We start from the raw sequence: 20308 nt of genomic DNA, 5'->3' as shown, positions 1-20308 counted from the left end.
GTGGCATTGATTCAACAAGGTGCTGAAAGCATTCTTTAGAAATGTTGGCCCATATTGATAGGATAGCATCTTGCAGTTGATGGAGATTTGTGGGATGCACATCCAGGGCACGAAGCTCCCGTTCCACCACATCCCAAAGATGCTCTATTGGGTTGAGATCTGGTGACTGTGGGGGGCATTTTAGTACAGTGAACTCATTGTCATGTTCAAGAAACCAATTTGAAATGATTCGAGCTTTGTGACATGGTGCATTATCCTGCTGGAAGTAGCCATCAGAGGATGGGTACATGGTGGTCATAAAGGGATGGACATGGTCAGAAACAATGCTCAGGTAGGCCGTGGCATTTAAACGATGCCCAATTGACACTAAGGGGCCTAAAGTGTGCCAAGAAAACATCCCCCACACCATTACACCACCACCACCAGCCTGCACAGTGGTAAGAAGGCATGATGGATCCATGTTCTCATTCTGTTTACGCCAAATTCTGACTCTACCATCTGAATGTCTCAACAGAAATCGAGACTCATCAGACCAGGCAACATTTTTCCAGTCTTCAACTGTCCAATTTTGGTGAGCTCGTGCAAATTGTAGCCTCTTTTTCCTATTTGTAGTGGAGATGAGTGGTACCCGGTAGGGTCTTCTGCTGTTGTAGCCCATCCGCCTCAAGGTTGTGCATGTTGTGGCTTCACAAATGCTTTGCTGCATACCTCGGTTGTAACGAGTGGTTATTTCAGTCAAAGTTGCTCTTTTATCAGCTTGAATCAGTCTGCCCATTCTCCTCTGATCTCTAGCAACAACAAGGCATTTTCGCCCACAGGACTGCCGCATACTGGATGTTTTTCCCTTTTCACACCATTCTTTGTAAACCCTAGAAATGGTTGTGCGTGAAAATCCCAGTAACTGAGCAGATTGTGAAATACTCAGACCGGCCCGTCTGGCACCAACAACCATGCCACGCTCAAAATTGCTTAAATCACCTTTCTTTCCCATTCTGACATTCAGTTTGGAGTTCAGGAGATTGTCTTGACCAGGACCACACCCCTAAATGCATTGAAGCAACTGCCATGTGATTGGTTGATTAGATAATTGCATTAATGAGAAATTGAACAGGTGTTCCTAATAATCCTTTAGGTGAGTGTATATAGGCCTACACGAAGTGAATGCCAGCAATCATTCAGTCAGTGACGAATTAATAAAAACATTATGAATTTAACAAAACGATACACAATTGTAGTTTAAGTTCGCGCTGAAACTATATTTACCTTTTTTGAAATAATCCATTAAACTTGCTGAGAAACGAGGAGCGTGAACTAGAATGAGCAGTTCCACGCGCATGCCCGGGAAACTCATGAATATTCATGTAGGCTCCGCCCACTGCCTCTACAGATGCACAACTCACTTTTGCCCCACATTTCACGGTGCACTTGGTGCAAAAGGGAGAGCGCACGAAACTTGTCACTTGAAAGCGAAAAACAGTGTTTGAGATTCGTCGCAGCAGATTCAAGCAGCTGTAGTTATGTACTTGTGTTTGTGCTAGAAAAATATACAAGACATTTGTGAGAAAATATTCTACAAGTGTGCAACTCTCATTGGCTGAATTCACATACTGATGTGCAGATGAGCAAAATTTCTCCGTGACTTCACATTTTTTGATGCAGGTGTTTAAATGCGTTTTGCACCATATTCACTGCAGCAACTGCAGCAAAAATGTGAGCGTATGAGTTTCTTAATTTGTGATTTGTAGAATAGGATTTGTGCACCTGCAATGAAGAATTTGAGAAGGTGTAACTGCTGTGTTGTGTTTGTGGAAGATAAAAAACTCTTAAAACATTTCTCTCTGTGACTTCAAATTTACTGATACACATGTGTGGCTATTCTCTACAACTACAAATTTCACTGTCACAGGCGTCCAGTAGTTTTGCACCAAAAATACCTCCATAGATAGCACTCCTTTCACTGGTGACTTTGTGTGTGAGGCCACATAAATGTTACAACGCTGTCATTAAGTTGAAGTTATCACATTATAAAGTACAGTACTCGCTCCAGCCCTGCTCACTCGCTCTGTTTGGTTTCATTACAGTGTGCTGCTTAGCACTGGGAGCTCCCTCTGCTGTTCATAAGGTGCCTCTGCGCACCAGCCATTTCAAACTCAGCCTCCAGTATTTGGGCCACGCCTCCTTATTTGCATACACTCCTCAATCCTCAAATGCCCAATCCTAAACCCCCAAATTCCCAATCCTAAATCCTAAATGGCTAAATGATTAAATGCCCAATCCTAAATACCAAATTTCCAATCCTAAATCCCTAAATGCCCAATCCTAAATCGCTAAATGACCAAATGCCCAATCCTAAATACCAAATGCCCTATCCTAAATACAAAATGCCCAATCCTAAATACCAAATGCCCAATCCTAAATACCAAATTCAGTTTCGACTTAGACTTTTAGTTTCAAATTTAGACTTTTAGTTTTCGTTTAAGACTTTTAGTTTTAGACTTTTAGTTTTAAATCTGACCCAATAATCCCTCCATACGAGTCTGCGTCTCTTCGTCAAACAGAAAGTGTCTGCGATCAGCGCTCGCTTTCTGCTCATTTCTCACTGTTTACAGAGATCATTTATCTGTTTTCACTCATATAGCGGCTGTATACTCGCTGAGAAGAGCGCTTAACCGTCTATATATGTCATATATCCCTGCTAAAGTGACTGAAATCGAAACACAGTGTGTTCTCAAGAATATCTTCTAAGAAACTCTACTGTAAAATGTATATATTTTGAGAAGAAACCTGTGTTTAGAGCATAGGCTGTAAATCTCTCTCTCCAGTTCTATTGCGACTGCGAGTTTGATTGCGCACCCCCCCCCCCCTTGATTTAATTTCCCGGAAGTGATGTAGTCGATGATGCGTGATTTACGTCACTGTTGCTTTTTAATAATAAAACCGATGAAAAACTATATATTTCAAATAGTGTACCCTAAAAAAGGTGAATTGTCTAACTATTTATTTCGAATTAGGTTTTAATACTCTAATTATTGAGTTCTTAAATTATGATTTATGTCCCTCAGACTCGCTAAGAAACGCTTATTTACCTGACAGGGAAGACACCATGATCAATTGAACAAGAGTTGATGTGAATATTATAATAATATATCTTAAAGTGATGGGATGTTTGGATCAGTTACTTTTTAGACAGTCCCTTAATTTGCTTGGCGAATGTCTAACGAATGCCCAACATTAAGGTTAATATTTCTCCCATAAGCCAAAAATAAAGTAACCTATAAGCTTAAAAACATGTACACAAACCTATTTGTTTATCAGTATTCATGTTTCATGGTGCATTCATAGGAACAACTCATGTCTTCACTCTCCTCTTTAATAAACATCTTTTCAATAGTCTGTCACACAGATTTCAGTTGTTTTCTCACGGACTTACTCTTGTTTGCATGCCTGTCTTCATCTCGTCATTTATCAGGGTGAATTCAAACTCTCACACTTATAACACACACTACATGTACAGCATGTACAGCAAGTAAATGAAATACAGTGTCGGATATGGAATAATATGATCTAGCCTATCTTCTTTTTCTCTTTCTTCTTGTCGTGTTTTATGACTGTTGGGAAATCAATGTATGGTGTATTTTCGCCATCTACTGGTTGAAGTGTGCATCGAGACTTTATTGAAAGAAAAACAATACAATTACAGTTGTAGGCTAAAAAACAATGTAGGGTAGAGTGGGGGAAAACGCCTAGCCAAGAGGTAGTCAAGATACATTTTTACTGTTACAAATTTGCAATGCACTACGTTGATAACGGGGATATACAGATCTCCATGGAGAAGCTGATACCAGCGACATATTTGAAGAGAAGAGGATTACATGGTAAATGCTATAATTTTCAGATATTAGTAAACAAGTGTTTAAGAGAATATTGTTCTGCAGGATATCACAGTGATGTATGATAGATGAATAGTGAAGTCTGTAGTTTGAGATCATATGTTATTTATAAGGAATATAATTATATTAAAAAAAAGTGTTATTCTTTTTTTTCTTTTTTTAAAGTGATAGCTTGTGGGTAAAACGCCCCCCAGAGGGCATAGTTTCTCTCTATCATAATTACTATCTATCTCATAAATTCTCTCTATCATATTACTGTCTATCAAATCCTTTGTTTTACACTTAATGCAGTATAACTTGGTGGTAAAACCAAAACATTTGAACAAAACATGAAAAAATGACCTCAAGTGAGCATTACAGGGATGCGAGGGATGATGATGGTGATAATGATGATAAAAGATAGGGTGAACCACAATGACATTTATTATTCCAGACATTACCACAACAACAAGACACTGTAACATTAAACATACTGTAAGGCTCAAAAGGAAAAACAGCAGAGCAATCATTAACCAGAAAGAGAGAGATTTCCCCAGTCACATCAGGACCATAAACCCCTGTGATCTGAATAGCATAATATTAACAAGCTTTAAACAAGCTTTTCACATATTCACATGAATTAATGTGCCAGATTTAAGAGTGAGATATTGCACTGCAGTAGATCGTGTAGTACGTCATCGCGTTCAGTTCAGTTTGGGGCGGAGCTTGTTTTTAGCGGAACTCACGTGACTCCTGAAAGCGAAAGCAAAGAAGTCGTAACTTGTAGACGCCATTTCAGAGTCAGAAACAGAAATGTCTTCACGGGTTACGGTAAGTTTGTTAAAACATTTTAAAGCTGTATTAACGGAGCATTTACTCTAAACATGTCGAACTTAAACTCAAACAACATGTCTCAGTTTGATCGATAATCGAAACTCACTTCAGGGAAACTGTAACAGTGAACAATGTTTGATGATAATCATCGATTTTTAACAGGATCATTTAATATGTTATTTTGTAATATTATATTTTTTTGTCTTATTTACATTGACTTGAGAGCATATGGCGTAATTTATATATTTTTTTAAGATGGAAAAATGCGGTTTTACAGATACTAGATACGCGACTTTCAAATGAAAGATTGGTATCAAAGATGTGAATTGTTAATCCTTATAATAACTATTTGGGAGATAAACACGTAAACATAGCATTAGATGTGCATTAATGCTTTGAGACAAAAATAGATCATATTATTTAGACCACTGAAAATATGAAGAAAGTAAATGAGGGCCTGTTCCAATACCCACGGTCTTTGCACTGGATGTCGATTCTGTTCCCTTCCGGAATTCCTGTTTCCTTTACGCAATCATACTGCAAGTCAGTTACCATACCATACGTAGGCCTACCATCAGAACACGAGCAAGAAGCACAACTGGATGTACAGGAAGCCAAAAGGTTAAAAAAGTATTCTATTTTTTTTCCGAAACTTGAAAGTGTTTATTATTATTATTATTATTATTAGAAGCGAGTTTTTCCCCATATGTCAATCAATCCAGCTGATTTCTTTTCAAGTTTAAAACATATGACCGATTTCAATGTAATGTTTATTAAGGCTTTAGTCGGTACAGATAAGTCTCTAGCGCAGGACTATTTGAACCACAATCACTTCACAGGTGCTTTTATAATATGAATAATGCTTGTTTTGAAAGACTGATTTTCGAGTAGGTTTAATCAAAGTGAAAATTAAGGGAAAAATAAACCAACTCCAAAAACAATGGCTTCATAATTTAGTTAGGCTATTTATTGCATTTGTATTCATCCTCCGTGGATGGATTGTCAACACACTTTACGTGGAACCATTGCCCACAGTCATCACAGGAAATCTATAAAAAAAAAAAATTAAAAAAAAAAAAAAATTATATATATATAATATGAGTAACCATTTAAAAAAAGGGTTTTAAAGCAATCGTCCATTCATTATTACTATGTGTATGCTACACCAACCAAAAATGCTCAGCCATAGTTACCCAAAGAATATCTGCAGAGTCATGAAATGTTTCTGCCTCTCCACAAAAGTGGCACAGGTCACTTAGGTCATCTATGAGGTACAGTAAGACACTAATGAAAGTGATGCACATCAAAAAGCACGTCAATAACATTCACAAGCCATACCAGATTGGCGGAGCAGAGTCAAAGCCATCTCCACTCTGAATCGTGTCAGGTCTTGTGGCTCAATGGAGAAGTCGACTGTGGTATTTTGCAGAATGTGTTCTGCAAACTGAGGAAGTAACAAGAAAAATTAACTAAAGCATCATCCCATTTTAATGAACATTTAATATTTGCTACAATGCTATAATCACACACCTTCAAGGCGAACACACCACATGATTTAGCATCCCTCTGAAGTGGGTGAGGCAAGCTTTCACACACCCAGTTTGAAACTGAAACACCCTTTGCTATCTTTAGGGCTCTACAAACAAGATCAGGTTATTTAAAGCAGACAGTACATATTACACAGTAACACTACATATGATTGTGGTGCATGAAAAATACCTTGTTGTCTCCAAACACCTTTTCTTCTTGATGTCTGACTCTCCAATTGAGTAGGGCTGGGACGGTTACCGCATTACCGCAATACCGCGGTCACGTGATGCCTACCGCGGGTCTGAGCTCGTCACCGTCATCACCGCAAAAAAAAAAAAATATATATATATATATTAAACACTGGCCTTCACATGTGTTCACGTTGTGTCTAATGACATGGATTCATTGATTCTAATGACATGGATTGTGTCTAATAACATTGTGTCTTACATGGATTCAAGGTTTTCTAAACAAAACTTATCAAAAGATGGAACAAATCCGACCTTTCGCAAGTTCGCAAGTTGTTTCATGACACATAATAACATTCCATTCGTAGGCTATTGACTATAATCCCTTATTTACACTCTGTGGCGTGTTACGGCTGCGACGCGGCTACCGGAGCTGATCGCGCCCACTCTAGTCAATGCTTGTGTTTACAACAGCCATGACGCGGCGCGTTTCAGAAGCGTCCCTCAGCGCCGCTTCGATAAAGAAGATAGGCGCCTAGTCTATTTTCGACGGACGCCGCGTCCAAGCCGCACCGTAAATAAATAAAAAAAGTAAAAGCAGGACCTCAGCTTTTAATTGCACGTGCTTATTTAACAGAATTCTCTCACGTGAAGACCGCATTTGTCAACCCTCGCGGAGTCGCGGCAAGTGCACACTCACAGCACCAGAGAGTAATCTTGACGGCACTTGCAAGAAAATGGATATTAGGCTACATAATCAAATTCACAAATATTACACCATTTAAACATTATTAAAAATACATAGGCTACTGAGTTACTAAAACAATATTTGTCAAAGAATACACTTGTATGTTCACAGTTTGAACGTTCTTGTTTCCATTTGTTTAATTTCAAGATCTGAGGTGAATTATCCATTGTTGCTTTTACAGCTACAAAGCTGGAGCACTAAACAGTATTCAAAGTCACATTGCATGCTTTTAACATTAAATAAAGCACATAAACACTACCTGAGATTATCATTGACACACTTTGTTTGTTGTTCCAGCCGCAACGTCGCAGAAAAAAAAAAACTGGGGGAGGGTGCGGAGGGGGGTTGAGTTTTAAAGCGGTTTACCGCAATACCGCGGGAATTTCTTGCTTTTCAACCGCGGTAAGAAAAAATCCATACCGTCCCAGCCCTACAATTGAGTCAAGCAGAATGTTTTTTGTTAGGATGGGTATACAGCCTAAGTAACATGCTAAAATATCCAGACAACACGATAGGGGTATATTATTGCAAATCAGTATTAAGAGGACAAGGGAAACCTCAAGGGAAACTGTTCTGTACCACAAATACTTACAACTAGGAACCAGTGGTGGCCCTTGTTTACAATGCCCACTATGACCTCATAGTTTGCTGGGTCCAACGGAAAAAACCCACACCATTATGATCTATACCCTTGCTAACCAAAGCCTTGAGATATGTACCAACAGCACAAACAAATGTACACAAAGCCCTGAACAAAATGGGCATTAGCACAAGTAATAAAGTGCAAAATAAATACAATTTGCAGGACACCTTGAGCCTTTCATATTTTCCCTTCCACATGTCTGTCATGGCAAATGTGTCCATATGGGATGCTTTGCCCGGTGAGGTCAAATTGTGCTGCCTCACTTTCAGGGACAGATACGCATTTATAACCTTGATAAACATTACAAAATTAAACATTAATACGAAATATTAACATAGCAGATGAAAAGCTTATCTGTCAAAATGAAATGTGTACCTCACTCTCCAACTCCCTTTCAGGGGCGATCTGTAGGTCTTTGTAAAATAATGTATAGGGTCCCACTCTGAACAGCAGTACATAACTGTCGTTTCCAGCCCAGGCACTTTTTAGACCTACAGAGGATAACCAAAAATAGCATTGCACCTATTACCTCACAAATATATTAGAAATCAGACTAATATTGATCTATTATAAGATCTGACATGTTCATGTGACTTGGTGATGGTGAGGTCTACAGGTGTGAGTGAAGGGCATGACGTTTCTTTATGTGCTCTTTTATGTTGTGGTTCTTGGGTAATTCTATGGGGAATTTGGGGTGTGTTTTTAAATGGTTTGAGATTGTCAGTGTTGATTTTGGGGAATATCTTGCCATTTTCATCCCTTAAATCTGCACTTTTGTCTTGCAAATGGATAATTTCATACGGCCCCAACCAGCTGTGCTCAAGCTTTCCCCCTTTCCTCTGCTGGGTCCTTATGTTTTTTTTCGTAGGACCTTCTGCCCTACAAAAAATGGTTCCTGATTTGCCACCCTCTGTGTCCTGTCCTGTTTTTTTTTCTTTATTTTTTTACGTTGTCCATTTTCTCCTTCAGAGAAATGGCCTTTGATATGGTTTACTCTGCTATCACAGATTCCACTGTGCTGTTTACCTTTTCAGAAACATTGAAGATTGAAATTATTTCACTTACTTGTAAGTAGAGATGCACCGATTGATCGGCTGGTGACCGGAATTGGCCGATTTTCACGTGATCGGCCATGACCGGCGACCGGCCGGTCAGTCTGACATATGCCGATTTTATGCCGGTCAAATGCACTCGGGCGCCGCATGATTAACCTTTTGAGCGGTACGGTCTCATATATGAGATTTGTATGTCTGTGCCCCTGAGAGTAACGTTACGGCGCCACATTTAGATGTTCAGTGACGTCGCATAACTGCCAGATTCAAACTGTGCTTTCGCGCGTTGGCTGGCGCTGAGCCAGAGTCGGACGCGTTCAGCGCTGTTATGGCACAACTAAGCAGTGTTTTCAACCTCATAATGTTTATTTTAGGTTTCAGATATTTAAATACACATAAGCACGATTAAAACAATACATTTGGAGTTTGTAAAACACACACTGATGTCTGTGGAAGCAGCAATAACAATCTATTCAAATATAATTTGCTGACATGTGTGTTATTCATATCAGACAAACATAGGGGAAGTAACTATAAAGTTACTCTATTCTTCTCAGTTCACCGGCCACTTTCTTGCATTTATTTCGGAGAAACTGATGAATTCACGTGCTGTAAATCCGACTGACAGGACAACATTGCGGCGCCCATCTCATAGATCAAGATTAAAGGTTTTTAAACGACCACTCACTTACACGTAATTTGAGAATCGGAATATCAGATAGGCTAGTTGATGACATGGTAAGCAAGTTTGTGAATATTTTGAATAAAAAAGGAAAAGTGAAATAAAAGCGACACATCTGTCATACAGTTTTATTGTGGCTGCGGTGTATCGCGTGACGCGTCGCCATGGAAACATTAAAGGGAACGTTCGCGAAAAAACTCGCTCGGGGGGGTGGGGGTGTCAGTTAGAATATTTTAAACTTACGCGTGAAAGGGTTAAAGAAAAGATGGAAAATAAATATTTGTGTGTGCTGTAAAGTGGTTAGAAAAAAATTAAATCGGAATCGGCTAAAATCGGTATCGGCAGGTCAAACTCAGTGAAAAATCGGAAATCGGAATCGGCCTAGAAAATTGTAATCAGTGCATCTCTACTTGTAAGTGATACTACATGATATGTATATGGAACAATGTAAATCACATACCTCATACGTCTCTGGCACATCACAAGCATATCGTGCCTCCATGCCGAACATTAAGAAGAATGGTGAGAACCTAGGCTAGTTGTCAGCTGTGTCTTGGTTTTTGAGGAGATGTAGTAAAGTTGGCCATCTATTGAAATAGCTTTATTGTTTGTAAAATCTAAACAATAACCTGCTAGGAGGTTGTGAAGGCCTAATGAAATAAATAGGCTAATTTAAACTGAAATTGCAGCAAAGGTTATTTTTGATGTTCTAGTTGCTGGCAAGTAAATTATAAGAAGGCTATAGTCCATGGACAAGTATGGGCTTTTTGTTTGTATCAAGTCTTGGTGCACTATACCTCACTCCTGTCTGTGCAGTTATCTAGAATTATCTCCACTGTCTAGAATAATTTTAATTTAGAATAGATTACTTACCATAAATTTTGAGGAACGTCTGCAAATGACATATTTATGGTCTCTTTTTATGCCAAATGGGCATGAGTTTTATAGCTCATGATTTCTTCATGCATTTTTGGATTCATTGTTGGAATGTGCCAGCAAGAATAGAAATTCAGGTGACAATGTTGTGTGGTCATCTCCCCAATTTATAACACCATTTATTCACTTCATTAATTGATTGATTTAATTAGTGCCCTCTGAAATTGTATGTTAATTAATTATGATTAGAATGTTATGTTGCATCCATGCATCTTGCATGTGAAAAATATTAAAGAAGGTAATAATAGCAATATTAATTACCATTAATTATGCAACACTTTACATTTTACAACCAAATTATATAATATCCAATTAATTTAATTTAATTTAATTTATTTTTTTTCTTGACATCTTTCAATTTTTCAACGCAAATTCCTGAACATGATGGGATACGCTTAGCCTCAAATACTGCTCCGATGGGATATATTAGAGTGTGTGGATTTAGTAGTTAATGTGGCGCTGAGCTTTGGCATTTATCAGACCTGGGAGTCTGGGACAGTCTTGTATATTTACTTCTATTGAGGATTTTAAAACTCCTGTAACTCCCCTGTGATTTCACTTAATTATCCAGTAACAAATGATTTCAATACAAAATGACAATATTCAATAGCATTTTAGGAGAAAAATACATTGAAAACTGAACACTTTTTGGGAGGAAGGAATAAGTAGGCCTATGTGGTAATCAGCTGATGAAACGTCACTCATACAAGACAATTTTTTTTTTTTTAAATCAGAAACATCTAGAAGTAGCACAACTGAATAAACAAAACACATGCCTGATGTTTTATTATAAGCTGAACTGGTTTTATTAACTGACACTATGGGAAAGGCAATGAAATGGACAAGAGGTCAGACGGCTGAAGCATGTGTTGAAAGAAGCCCAATCACACTGTGAAATGTACTTTATGCATTAGAGACTGCTGTGATTTATTCTGGAGGTGTTTCACTCTATTGGATGAATACAGAAAAACAGACAGTCTGCTGTACTTTGATTTTAACTGTGAATTTACAGAACAATTTAATTTTTAATTTACTTCAGTGTGTCAAATTCAGTTGGGTATGTTCTCTGTATCCACAAACAGGTCTGAAATCAAGTCTCTCATCAAGGAGGAAGAGAAGGAGGAACTGCCAGTAAAATGAGTGTGTGTGAGGAGAGAGAGGAGGAGGCGTCTGTTCACACTCAGAGAGCAGCATCTCCAGTATCCAGCTGTGTGTCCATGAAGAGTAACAACTCCATGCGTGAGCCTCCTATGTTCAGTGATGGACCATCTCCAGGATTCAGCTGTGTGTCTATGAAGAGTAACTACTCCATGCGTGAGCCTCCTATGTTCAGTGATGGACCATCTCCAGTATCCAGCTGTGTGTCTATGAAGAGTAACTACTCCATGCGTGAGCCTCCTATGTTCAGTGATGGACCATCTCCAGGATTCAGCTGTGTGTCTATGAAGAGTAACTACTCCATGCGTGAGCCTCCTATGTTCAGTGATGGACCATCTCCAGGATTCAGCTGTGTGTCTATGAAGAGTAACTACTCCATGCGTGAGCCTCCTATGTTCAGTGATGGACCATCTCCAGGATTCAGCTGTGTGTCTATGAAGAGTAACTACTCCATGCGTGAGCCTCCTATGTTCAGTGATGGACCATCTCCAGGATTCAGCTGTGTGTCTATGAAGAGTAACTACTCCATGCGTGAGCCTCCTATGTTCAGTAATGGACCTGCTGTGACCTCTGACCTTGTGTGAGTATCATGAAGCTGCTGAACTATCTGCTATAGTGAAACTTGAATTTGAAATTACTTAACCTGGTGAGACAATCACAGAAGTAACTTTCTCTGAAATGTTAGTAAATCACTTTGTAATAAAAAAAAAAAAAATTAAGATCTGTAAAAATTATTTTTAACTCTGGTCGACACACTAATGTTCTTAAACCCGAGTTCAGACTGCATGATATTAATCCCCGATTTTCACTCGCCGACAGATTTTGCGAAATCACAGACAAATGCCCAAAATCAGAGGCAAATAGGTGCTCATTCACGCGAGTAACAAAGTAAATGCAAAAAGTTTGCATTATCAAAGATGCAATTTAAAAGAGAATCGTCGATGAGTCGCCAACGCCTGTGAGATATTTGGCATGCTAAATATCTGGAAAATCTTGCTGTGTGAAATGTGTTCTGACTGAAAATTACATCAGTGATGATGACCTACAGCCAATGAGAGATCAAGATACAGGGCAGCGGGAAGTTCGGGGAGAAGTTATAGACCAGAATATCAGAACACACAAGCTTTACAGTTATATCACAAGCTTTACAGTTATATCACAAGCTTTACAGTTATATTACAAGCTTTACAATTATATCAAACAAAAACAAAGCAACAAACATTTGCTTGACCAGAAGCACATTAAAATATTATTATTTACCCCCATCTCTCTTTGCAGAACACACAGTCCTTTCTTCCCGCTTCCCCCCAACCATTTCCTCCTGCATAATCTGTTTTTCTTTTTCTCTTTTTCACTGCAAATCAGCGCACAGACAATTTGGATTGCAAGCTTTTTTTTCAAGGCTACCATTTTTAATAGCAATTTCAGTGTCGCGTGTGTTTGGTTGTGAAATGTTGTTTGCGGACCAGACAGAAGTTGTCAGCGATTCTTTCTTTTGTTAACGTCGTGCAATGTGAAACCCCGTCGCAGATCCATCGTGTGAACACAGCAGCGACTGAATGATACTCCCGGATAGTCGTGCAGTGTGAAAAGAACAGTGACTCGACTACTTTAAAAATCAGTGGAAACTCTGCATTAAGGTTACTAGAAAGCTACAGACATGTGAGTGTTTATCAGGGATACCCACTGGGTTTGATTTAACCCAGCATAGTTGATTAATTTTTAATATTAATTTTACTTTTTTTATTAATTTTTTTTATACATGAATTAATGTCTGCTGATTAACTTAAATCCTCTAAACTTTTATAAAATACTCGATACAACCACTGGCTTGCATATTTATGGCTTATATTTTATATAATTTGTCATATTACCAATATTTAAGATAGTTTAACCAATATTATCAGTAAAAATGTAATAATTATAAGTAAATCAAGTGTAATCGACCAGTCTCTGTTGTCCCGTTTCCACCGTAACGGCGCTGGATCTCGTGCCGGAGCTTGTGTCATGTTCAGCGGGGGAACTTCTAACTTCAGACCGCCACCCTGCGTTTCACTCATAGCCGAAATATGCGGCGACTGGCTCCATAACCTGACCATAAACAAACAGTGTACAGTTCTGAGAACATATTTTAACATCATACGTATTTATATTCGGTATATTTTTTAATAAAATCATATAGTTTTATGCAAGGCATCAGGCGTTTTCATCACGCGAAAAGACCGTCACGAGTCACGCGACACTGTAGGTGACTCACATCGCGATCCTGTATGTTGCTTTGCATAAAATTAAACGATATACAGCACAATAATGAATATATAGATCAAAATAAAATGTACACAAACCTGTATTTTACCGAAGACATGCACCATTTTGACGGAGCTGCACTGCTCTCTCCTGAAGAGGTCGCAAAAAACCCGTGATAAATAACTCAATCCCTGGGTTGTTATGTCTGACCCAAGATCTGGGTAACACAAGAAAACTACCCAAACACTGGGTTGTTATGTCTGACCCAGGAGCTGGGTACTGAAATACTGAAAAATAACCCAATATTTTTTAGAGTGTAGTCTTGGAATCCAGATAACTAGTTAGCCTCATTCGCCTCTCCCCTGGCGACCCTATTCTTAAACATAGACTGAAAAATCACAAATCCAAACTTAAATGGTTGCTGAACTTAATGTGCTGCTTTTCATTTATTTTTATTTTCTGTTAATATAAAGCCTGTGCCTGGGCATCCTAAAACTGAAAAAGTGGTAAATCCAACCAAGTTGTCTTTCAAGTTTGTCCCAAACAATCAAAATGCTCTGGGAGTTTTAGGCGCAGTAGCCAATATGGCCTCTAGGTGACATTCAAGCTCCATTTAGTGATTTAGATACTCATGAACGCTTTGGACCACTGTCCTCTTTTAATAGAAGACACATAGGATTTTATTGCTGAAGTGAAAGCAAGCAACAATTAAAGTAAAAATAAGTCCAGCACTGTGTAAAGTCTCCTCCAGTACATCCCAAAGACTTTCAATGAATTCAAGATCTGGACTCAGAGGAGCCGATTCATGTGTGAAAATGATTCTTCATGCTCCTCACAACCATTCGTTCACAATCTGAGCCTGATGAATCTTGGCATTATAATGCTGGAATATGGCCATGATGTGTCTTCCTACATGATTGTTTAAGAAATGCTACACTCCATCAATTAGGTTTAGAAGAACTGTTGCCCAGAGGTGTAAAGTCCAGCTTCAGAAAGTTAAAGTCCTCCTCAGTATTTTGTTCCAATCACCTGGATTTGCTAATTGTCACAGTTTTTCAGCCAGGAGAACTAATTAGTGATTCAGATGGCTGAGTTCATGGTGGAATAAACATATGGCAGGACTTCTACTTTCTGACCTCTTGTCTTTACACCTCTGCTGTTGCCAAACATATAACATGCTAGAAACACAATAATGATCCAGTCATAGACTCTTAAGCATTTCATTTCAATTCAATAAACTTTATTGATCCCCAGACCCAGAGTTGTAAATTTACACATCACAGCAGCACATACCACAGTAATAATAATTAATAAAAAACATTCACAACAATAACCATTATTTTCCAGTATCAGTTCCGCAAGGCATTAAGATTATATTATATACATTATGTCTTAACTGATGAATACGACTTTGACCCTTCTTAGACTTGTATCGTATTATCAGAACAATCAAGCTTGTTATTCAAGTATACACCCAGGTACTTATATGATGGTACAGTCTCAATTTCCGACTCTCGTATGTTTACTTTTACAACTTGCTATGGATATTATCTACTAAAATCAACTACAATTTCCTTCGTTTTACTAGCATTTAGACTAAAACCGTTTATCTCACACCAATCCACAAAACTCTCAAATAGCTCCCGATACTCACCCTCATCATGGTCTGTTAAAGACAACAATTGTACAATTGTAGTGAAGGCTGTATAATATTAAATGCACTCGAGAAATCAAAGAATGTAATTCTGACGATGTTATCCAGAGTCTCTAAATGACTTAGTGATTTGTGTAAGAGATAAATAATTGCATCATCTTCCCCAACAGCAGTTTTATAGGCAAACTGTAGTTTATCCTCCGCAGCATCATCACCTGCTTAATATGGTTTAATACTAATCTCTCAAAGACCTTCATCAACTGCGCTGTTAAAGCAATCGGTCTGTAGTGTGAGAACTCTGAGGGGTTTGTTATCTTAGGCACTGGTACTGTACATGATGTCTTCCATAAAACAGCTTCCATCATTTATTTTGCCCATTTAAATCCACACAGAGACTCTTTTTTTGGCCTGACAGTGTATGTTTTATTGAACATTGGTGGGTCAACACATTTTGGTAAAATACATCATTAAAGTGGTTTATTTTGATTAAAAATCCTCTAAATGTAAAAGGGGCCTTTTACCTCAGACTCGGGATTAAAGACTCACCAGGACTTCAGCAAAGTTTGTACTATTTTCTGTTTATTTTGAGAAATAAATGAAATTCATTTTTGTTTAATAAATAAACAAATTAAAACTAATTTTAAAAACACTGTTATATTTAAAACTATTACATTTTTAAAAACTATTTAAAAACTATTTTGGGCTTTACAGAAGTAACAATAATTGTGATAATTTATTATATGAAATGATTAATATCATAATTTTAAATATGATTGTTGTTTCCTAATATAAATATGGGGGAACCATATGGTTAATGTCACTTTATAAATGTATTATTAAACATCTGAATCTAACCATGTCATGTCAGCAAATGGAAAAGTCAGCCAGCTATTAATTATAATGTTAATTATTGTGCCTTTTGCCCCAACAGTAGGGCCAAACTTTACATATTATTCAGAAAAACTGTTGAATTAATTACCTTGAACAAAACTGAAAATCATTAACAAGACCTTTAACTCAAAATATATATATACTAATTTTAGCGATTCTCAATGGCTAATTAAAGCACAGCTGTCCGTGAAGAATCAGCCAAATGTCCATGTGAAACGTGGATGTTTAGGAAAGTTTTGTGCCGTCTAGTGGTTTAAAGGATAATAAAATCAAATGCAGCTTTTACCCCAGTGGCCTTCAGCCCTGTTGTACCCTACTATTAATAAAACATGTTTTCTCTCTAAAACTAATACAAATACTGCTCTATAAATTACAGAAGTATTGACAGGGTTAATTTAATGGAGCAGTCAAATAATCTGCAGAGAAACAATGTGAAATATTTCTGTTTATTTCTCATTATCAACAACAGGAAAAGAAAGAGAGCAGCTTCTCCAGTATCCAACTGTCTGACCATGAAGGCCACAAGATTCAGTGATGGACCAGTGACCTTTGACCCTGTGTGAGTATCATCATGTAGGGTGAGAGACACATGAACACAAAATGCACGAAGGTTCAGAAAAGTTTACATTTCATATGGCTAAAGTTCTTTAACAAGTATAACAAGTAACAAGTGGAAGTCAAGATGCAAAGAAAGGAATTGTTAAATAGTGCTTTCTTATGCTTCTCTCTGACATTTCTCTGTTAGACCTCCATTTACACAGGAATGAGTTTTGTTACATGTGTTGCATCAGTGTTATATTGACAATTATTCTTTATATTAGTAATGAAACAAGAAAATTCTGGTTAGGAATAAATAAAATCGGTGGTTCCCAATCTGGTTGTCATGACATATTGCTAGAGGTGCCACAAAATCTTTGCTCATTTCAGTATTTTAAACATTATTATATAAATGTAAGTGTTTTGTAAGGATACTCTGATCGATCTGCCATAAATCAGCCAATAATAACTTCCTATGAATCGACTGATTGTCTGTAAACTTGCCAATCATATGTTGATGACACAAAAAATGCAAGACTGCTCAAACCAGAAAAATCAGGATTCATATCAGCTGATCAAGGAAATCTGTGATCGGTATAAAATATGTGATTTTCTATTTCTAAAAGAAAAGGTGGCAGGTTATTTAGACATAAAATCTTCTCTGACTTTTCAAATGCTTCACTTGTGGCAAAGGGGACATTAATGTGCAACTAGGAAATGCAGAAATAAACTGAGTTTGCAGTCTCTTATAATAAATCACCTGCCACCAGTCATCATTTACATGTAAATTAATTACATATAATAATTTCAGATGAACACTGCTTTTTCTCCATGTCAGTGCTTCTGTGATATTCTAAAATAATGGTTTCTGGTTTAAACTTTCTGCCAAGAATTTTAGCCTTTCTCTTTTTTTCGAACATTTTGAGTAATGAAAACTTGATGTCTCCTTACTTTAAATATGGAGGTCATTATCTGCCCCCAAATGCCGGATTTATAAGAGCTCCAACCCATGTTCAGTGTGCAAATTTCACAAAGAAACAATTTGGTGAATTGTACTTTAAAGGGGAACTTTTATTTGAGAAGTTTAGCTATATTTTTGGTTCATTATGAAACCGTAGAGGAACAGATTAGACTATGGTGGGCCGCCACAATCTAGTTAATGAATGGGAAACACTGATGGGTTAAAAATATCATTGCTAGAACAGAACCTTGAGAAACTCCATGTGTGATATTAGGATGTCAGCTGGCCACAATGTCTGAAAGAGCAAGCACTAGTACTCAGACTATGATATGATTTTCATATTAAACATATTTAAATATTTTCTTTATTTTCACAAAGGTCTTTTCTGTTTGTTTTTGTGTCTCTGTCTTCTTAATGTGTTTTCAGTGGTGGGAGAGCTGACCAGATCAGAGATGTGTCCTATCAGACCGGCACATCCTCCTCCTGTCAGAAACACATCAGTCATCATGACACAGAAGCAGCCCTGCAGCTCGATTCTCACCAGCCAGTGCATGATGATCTGCAGCGAGTCAAAGACCAGCACAAAACCAGCATGAAGAACAGATATGAGAGCGTATTTGAGGGAATCAAACTACAAGAGAATCAGACCCTCCTGAACAGGATTTACACACAGCTGTACATCATAGAGGGAGAGAGTGAAGGAGTGAATGAAGAACATGAGGTGTTACAGATGGAGAAAAGTTACAAGACACTCCAAGATACTCCAATCAACTGCAATGACATCTTTGATCCTTCAGCTGAACTAGGATATGAGGAGATGAGAAGAGAGAAGAAGGACAAAATCAAGACTGTTCTTACTAAAGGCATCGCTGGAATTGGAAAAACCGTCTCTGTGCAGAAGTTCATTCTGGACTGGGCCGAGGGAAAAGCCAATCAGGATGTAGATTTCATATTTGTGCTTCCATTTAGAGAGCTGAACTTGATTCGAGATCATCAGTACAGTCTTCACAGACTTCTGCTGGACTTTCATCCTGAACTTCGAGATCTGGACTCAAAGATTTATGATGAATGTACAGTTGTGTTCATCTTTGATGGTCTGGATGAGAGCAGAATTACACTGATGTTTTCAGACAGTGAGAAAGTTTCTGATGTGACTGAGTCTTCATCAGTGGGTGTGTTGATGTCAAACCTCATGAAAGGAGATCTGCTTCCCTCAGCTCTCATCTGGATCACCACCAGACCAGCAGCAGCCAATCAGATCCCCTCAGACTACATCAACCGTGTGACAGAAATTCAGGGATTCAATGACCCTCAGAAGGAGGAATATTTCAGGAAGAGAATCAGTGATGAGGATCAAGCCAGCAGAATCATCTCACACATCAGAAGAGCAAGAAGCCTCCACATCATGTGCCACATACCAGTCTTCTGCTGGATCTCAGCCACTGTGCTTCAAAACATCCTGAAACAAGATCTCAGTGCAGAAATCCCTCAAACTCTGACTGAAATGTACATACACTTCCTCCTCATTCAGACTAGCATGAGGAACCAGAAGTATGAAGAGAGAGATCCAGAGAAGCTCCTGCAGTCCAACAGAGAAGTGATTGTGAAACTTGCTGAACTGGCTTTCAATCAGCTGATGAAGGGCAATGTGATGTTCTATGAGGAGGACCTGATTGAGAGCGGCATAGACGTCACTGACGCCTCAGTGTATTCTGGGATTTGCACTGAGATCTTTCGGGAGGAATCTGTGATTTATCACAGGAAGGTTTACAGCTTTGTACATCTCAGCTTTCAGGAGTTTTTTGCAGCACTGTATGTGTTTCTCTGCTATTTACACAAAAACAATGAAGTTATGAAAATGTTCCTCACAGGAAAGTCCAGAACTCAATCTGGAAATGTTTCTCTGGATGTGTTTCTGAAGGGAGCAATGAATAAAGCCTTGAAGAGTAAAAATGGACACCTGGATCTTCTCCTTCGATTCCTTCATGGCATATCACTGGAGTCCAATCAGAGACTCTTACAGGATCTACTGATTCGCACAGAGAACAACCCAGAGGGCATCAAGAAAATAATCCAAAACCTCAAACGAGGTCAAAAAAACAATGTTAGCCCTGAAAGATGGATGAATCTGTCACACTGCTTGATTGAGATGAAGAATAATTCTATTGCTGAAGAAATGCAGGCATTTTTAAAATCTGGAACAAATGACAAACGTCTTTCTCTTGCACAATGTTCAACTTTGGCAAACATGATCCTTATGTCAGAGGAGGTGATTGATGAGTTTGACCCTAAAAAGTACAAGATCATATCATCACAAGAGGGTCGAAGTAGACTGGTACCTGCTGTGAGGAACTGCAGAAAAGCTTTGTCAGTGTGAA

At 38.2% G+C, this 20308-nt stretch overlaps 1 protein-coding gene across 2 annotated transcripts in view; it reads left to right on the top strand.

Annotated features, from left to right (window-relative positions):
• Positions 1–4617: 4617 nt before the first annotated feature.
• Positions 4618–20308, top strand: part of LOC311295206 (protein NLRC3-like) — a 129382-nt gene continuing 113691 nt past the window's right edge. For both annotated transcript variants that reach the window (XM_084416445.1, XM_084416444.1), the window contains exons 1-4: positions 4618–4700; positions 11565–12220; positions 16902–16991; positions 18357–20297. In XM_084416445.1, the coding sequence (XP_084272571.1) occupies positions 11619–12220; positions 16902–16991; positions 18357–20297 (2633 nt within the window). In that variant the 5' untranslated portion in view covers positions 4618–4700; positions 11565–11618. The remainder of the gene's footprint in view (positions 4701–11564; positions 12221–16901; positions 16992–18356; positions 20298–20308) is intronic.

This window comes from Rutilus rutilus (assembly GCF_951802725.1).
Source record: "Rutilus rutilus genome assembly, chromosome: 1".
In the NCBI taxonomy this organism is placed as follows: Eukaryota; Metazoa; Chordata; class Actinopteri; order Cypriniformes; family Leuciscidae; genus Rutilus; species Rutilus rutilus.
This window is presented reverse-complemented; position numbering and strand designations above follow the sequence as displayed.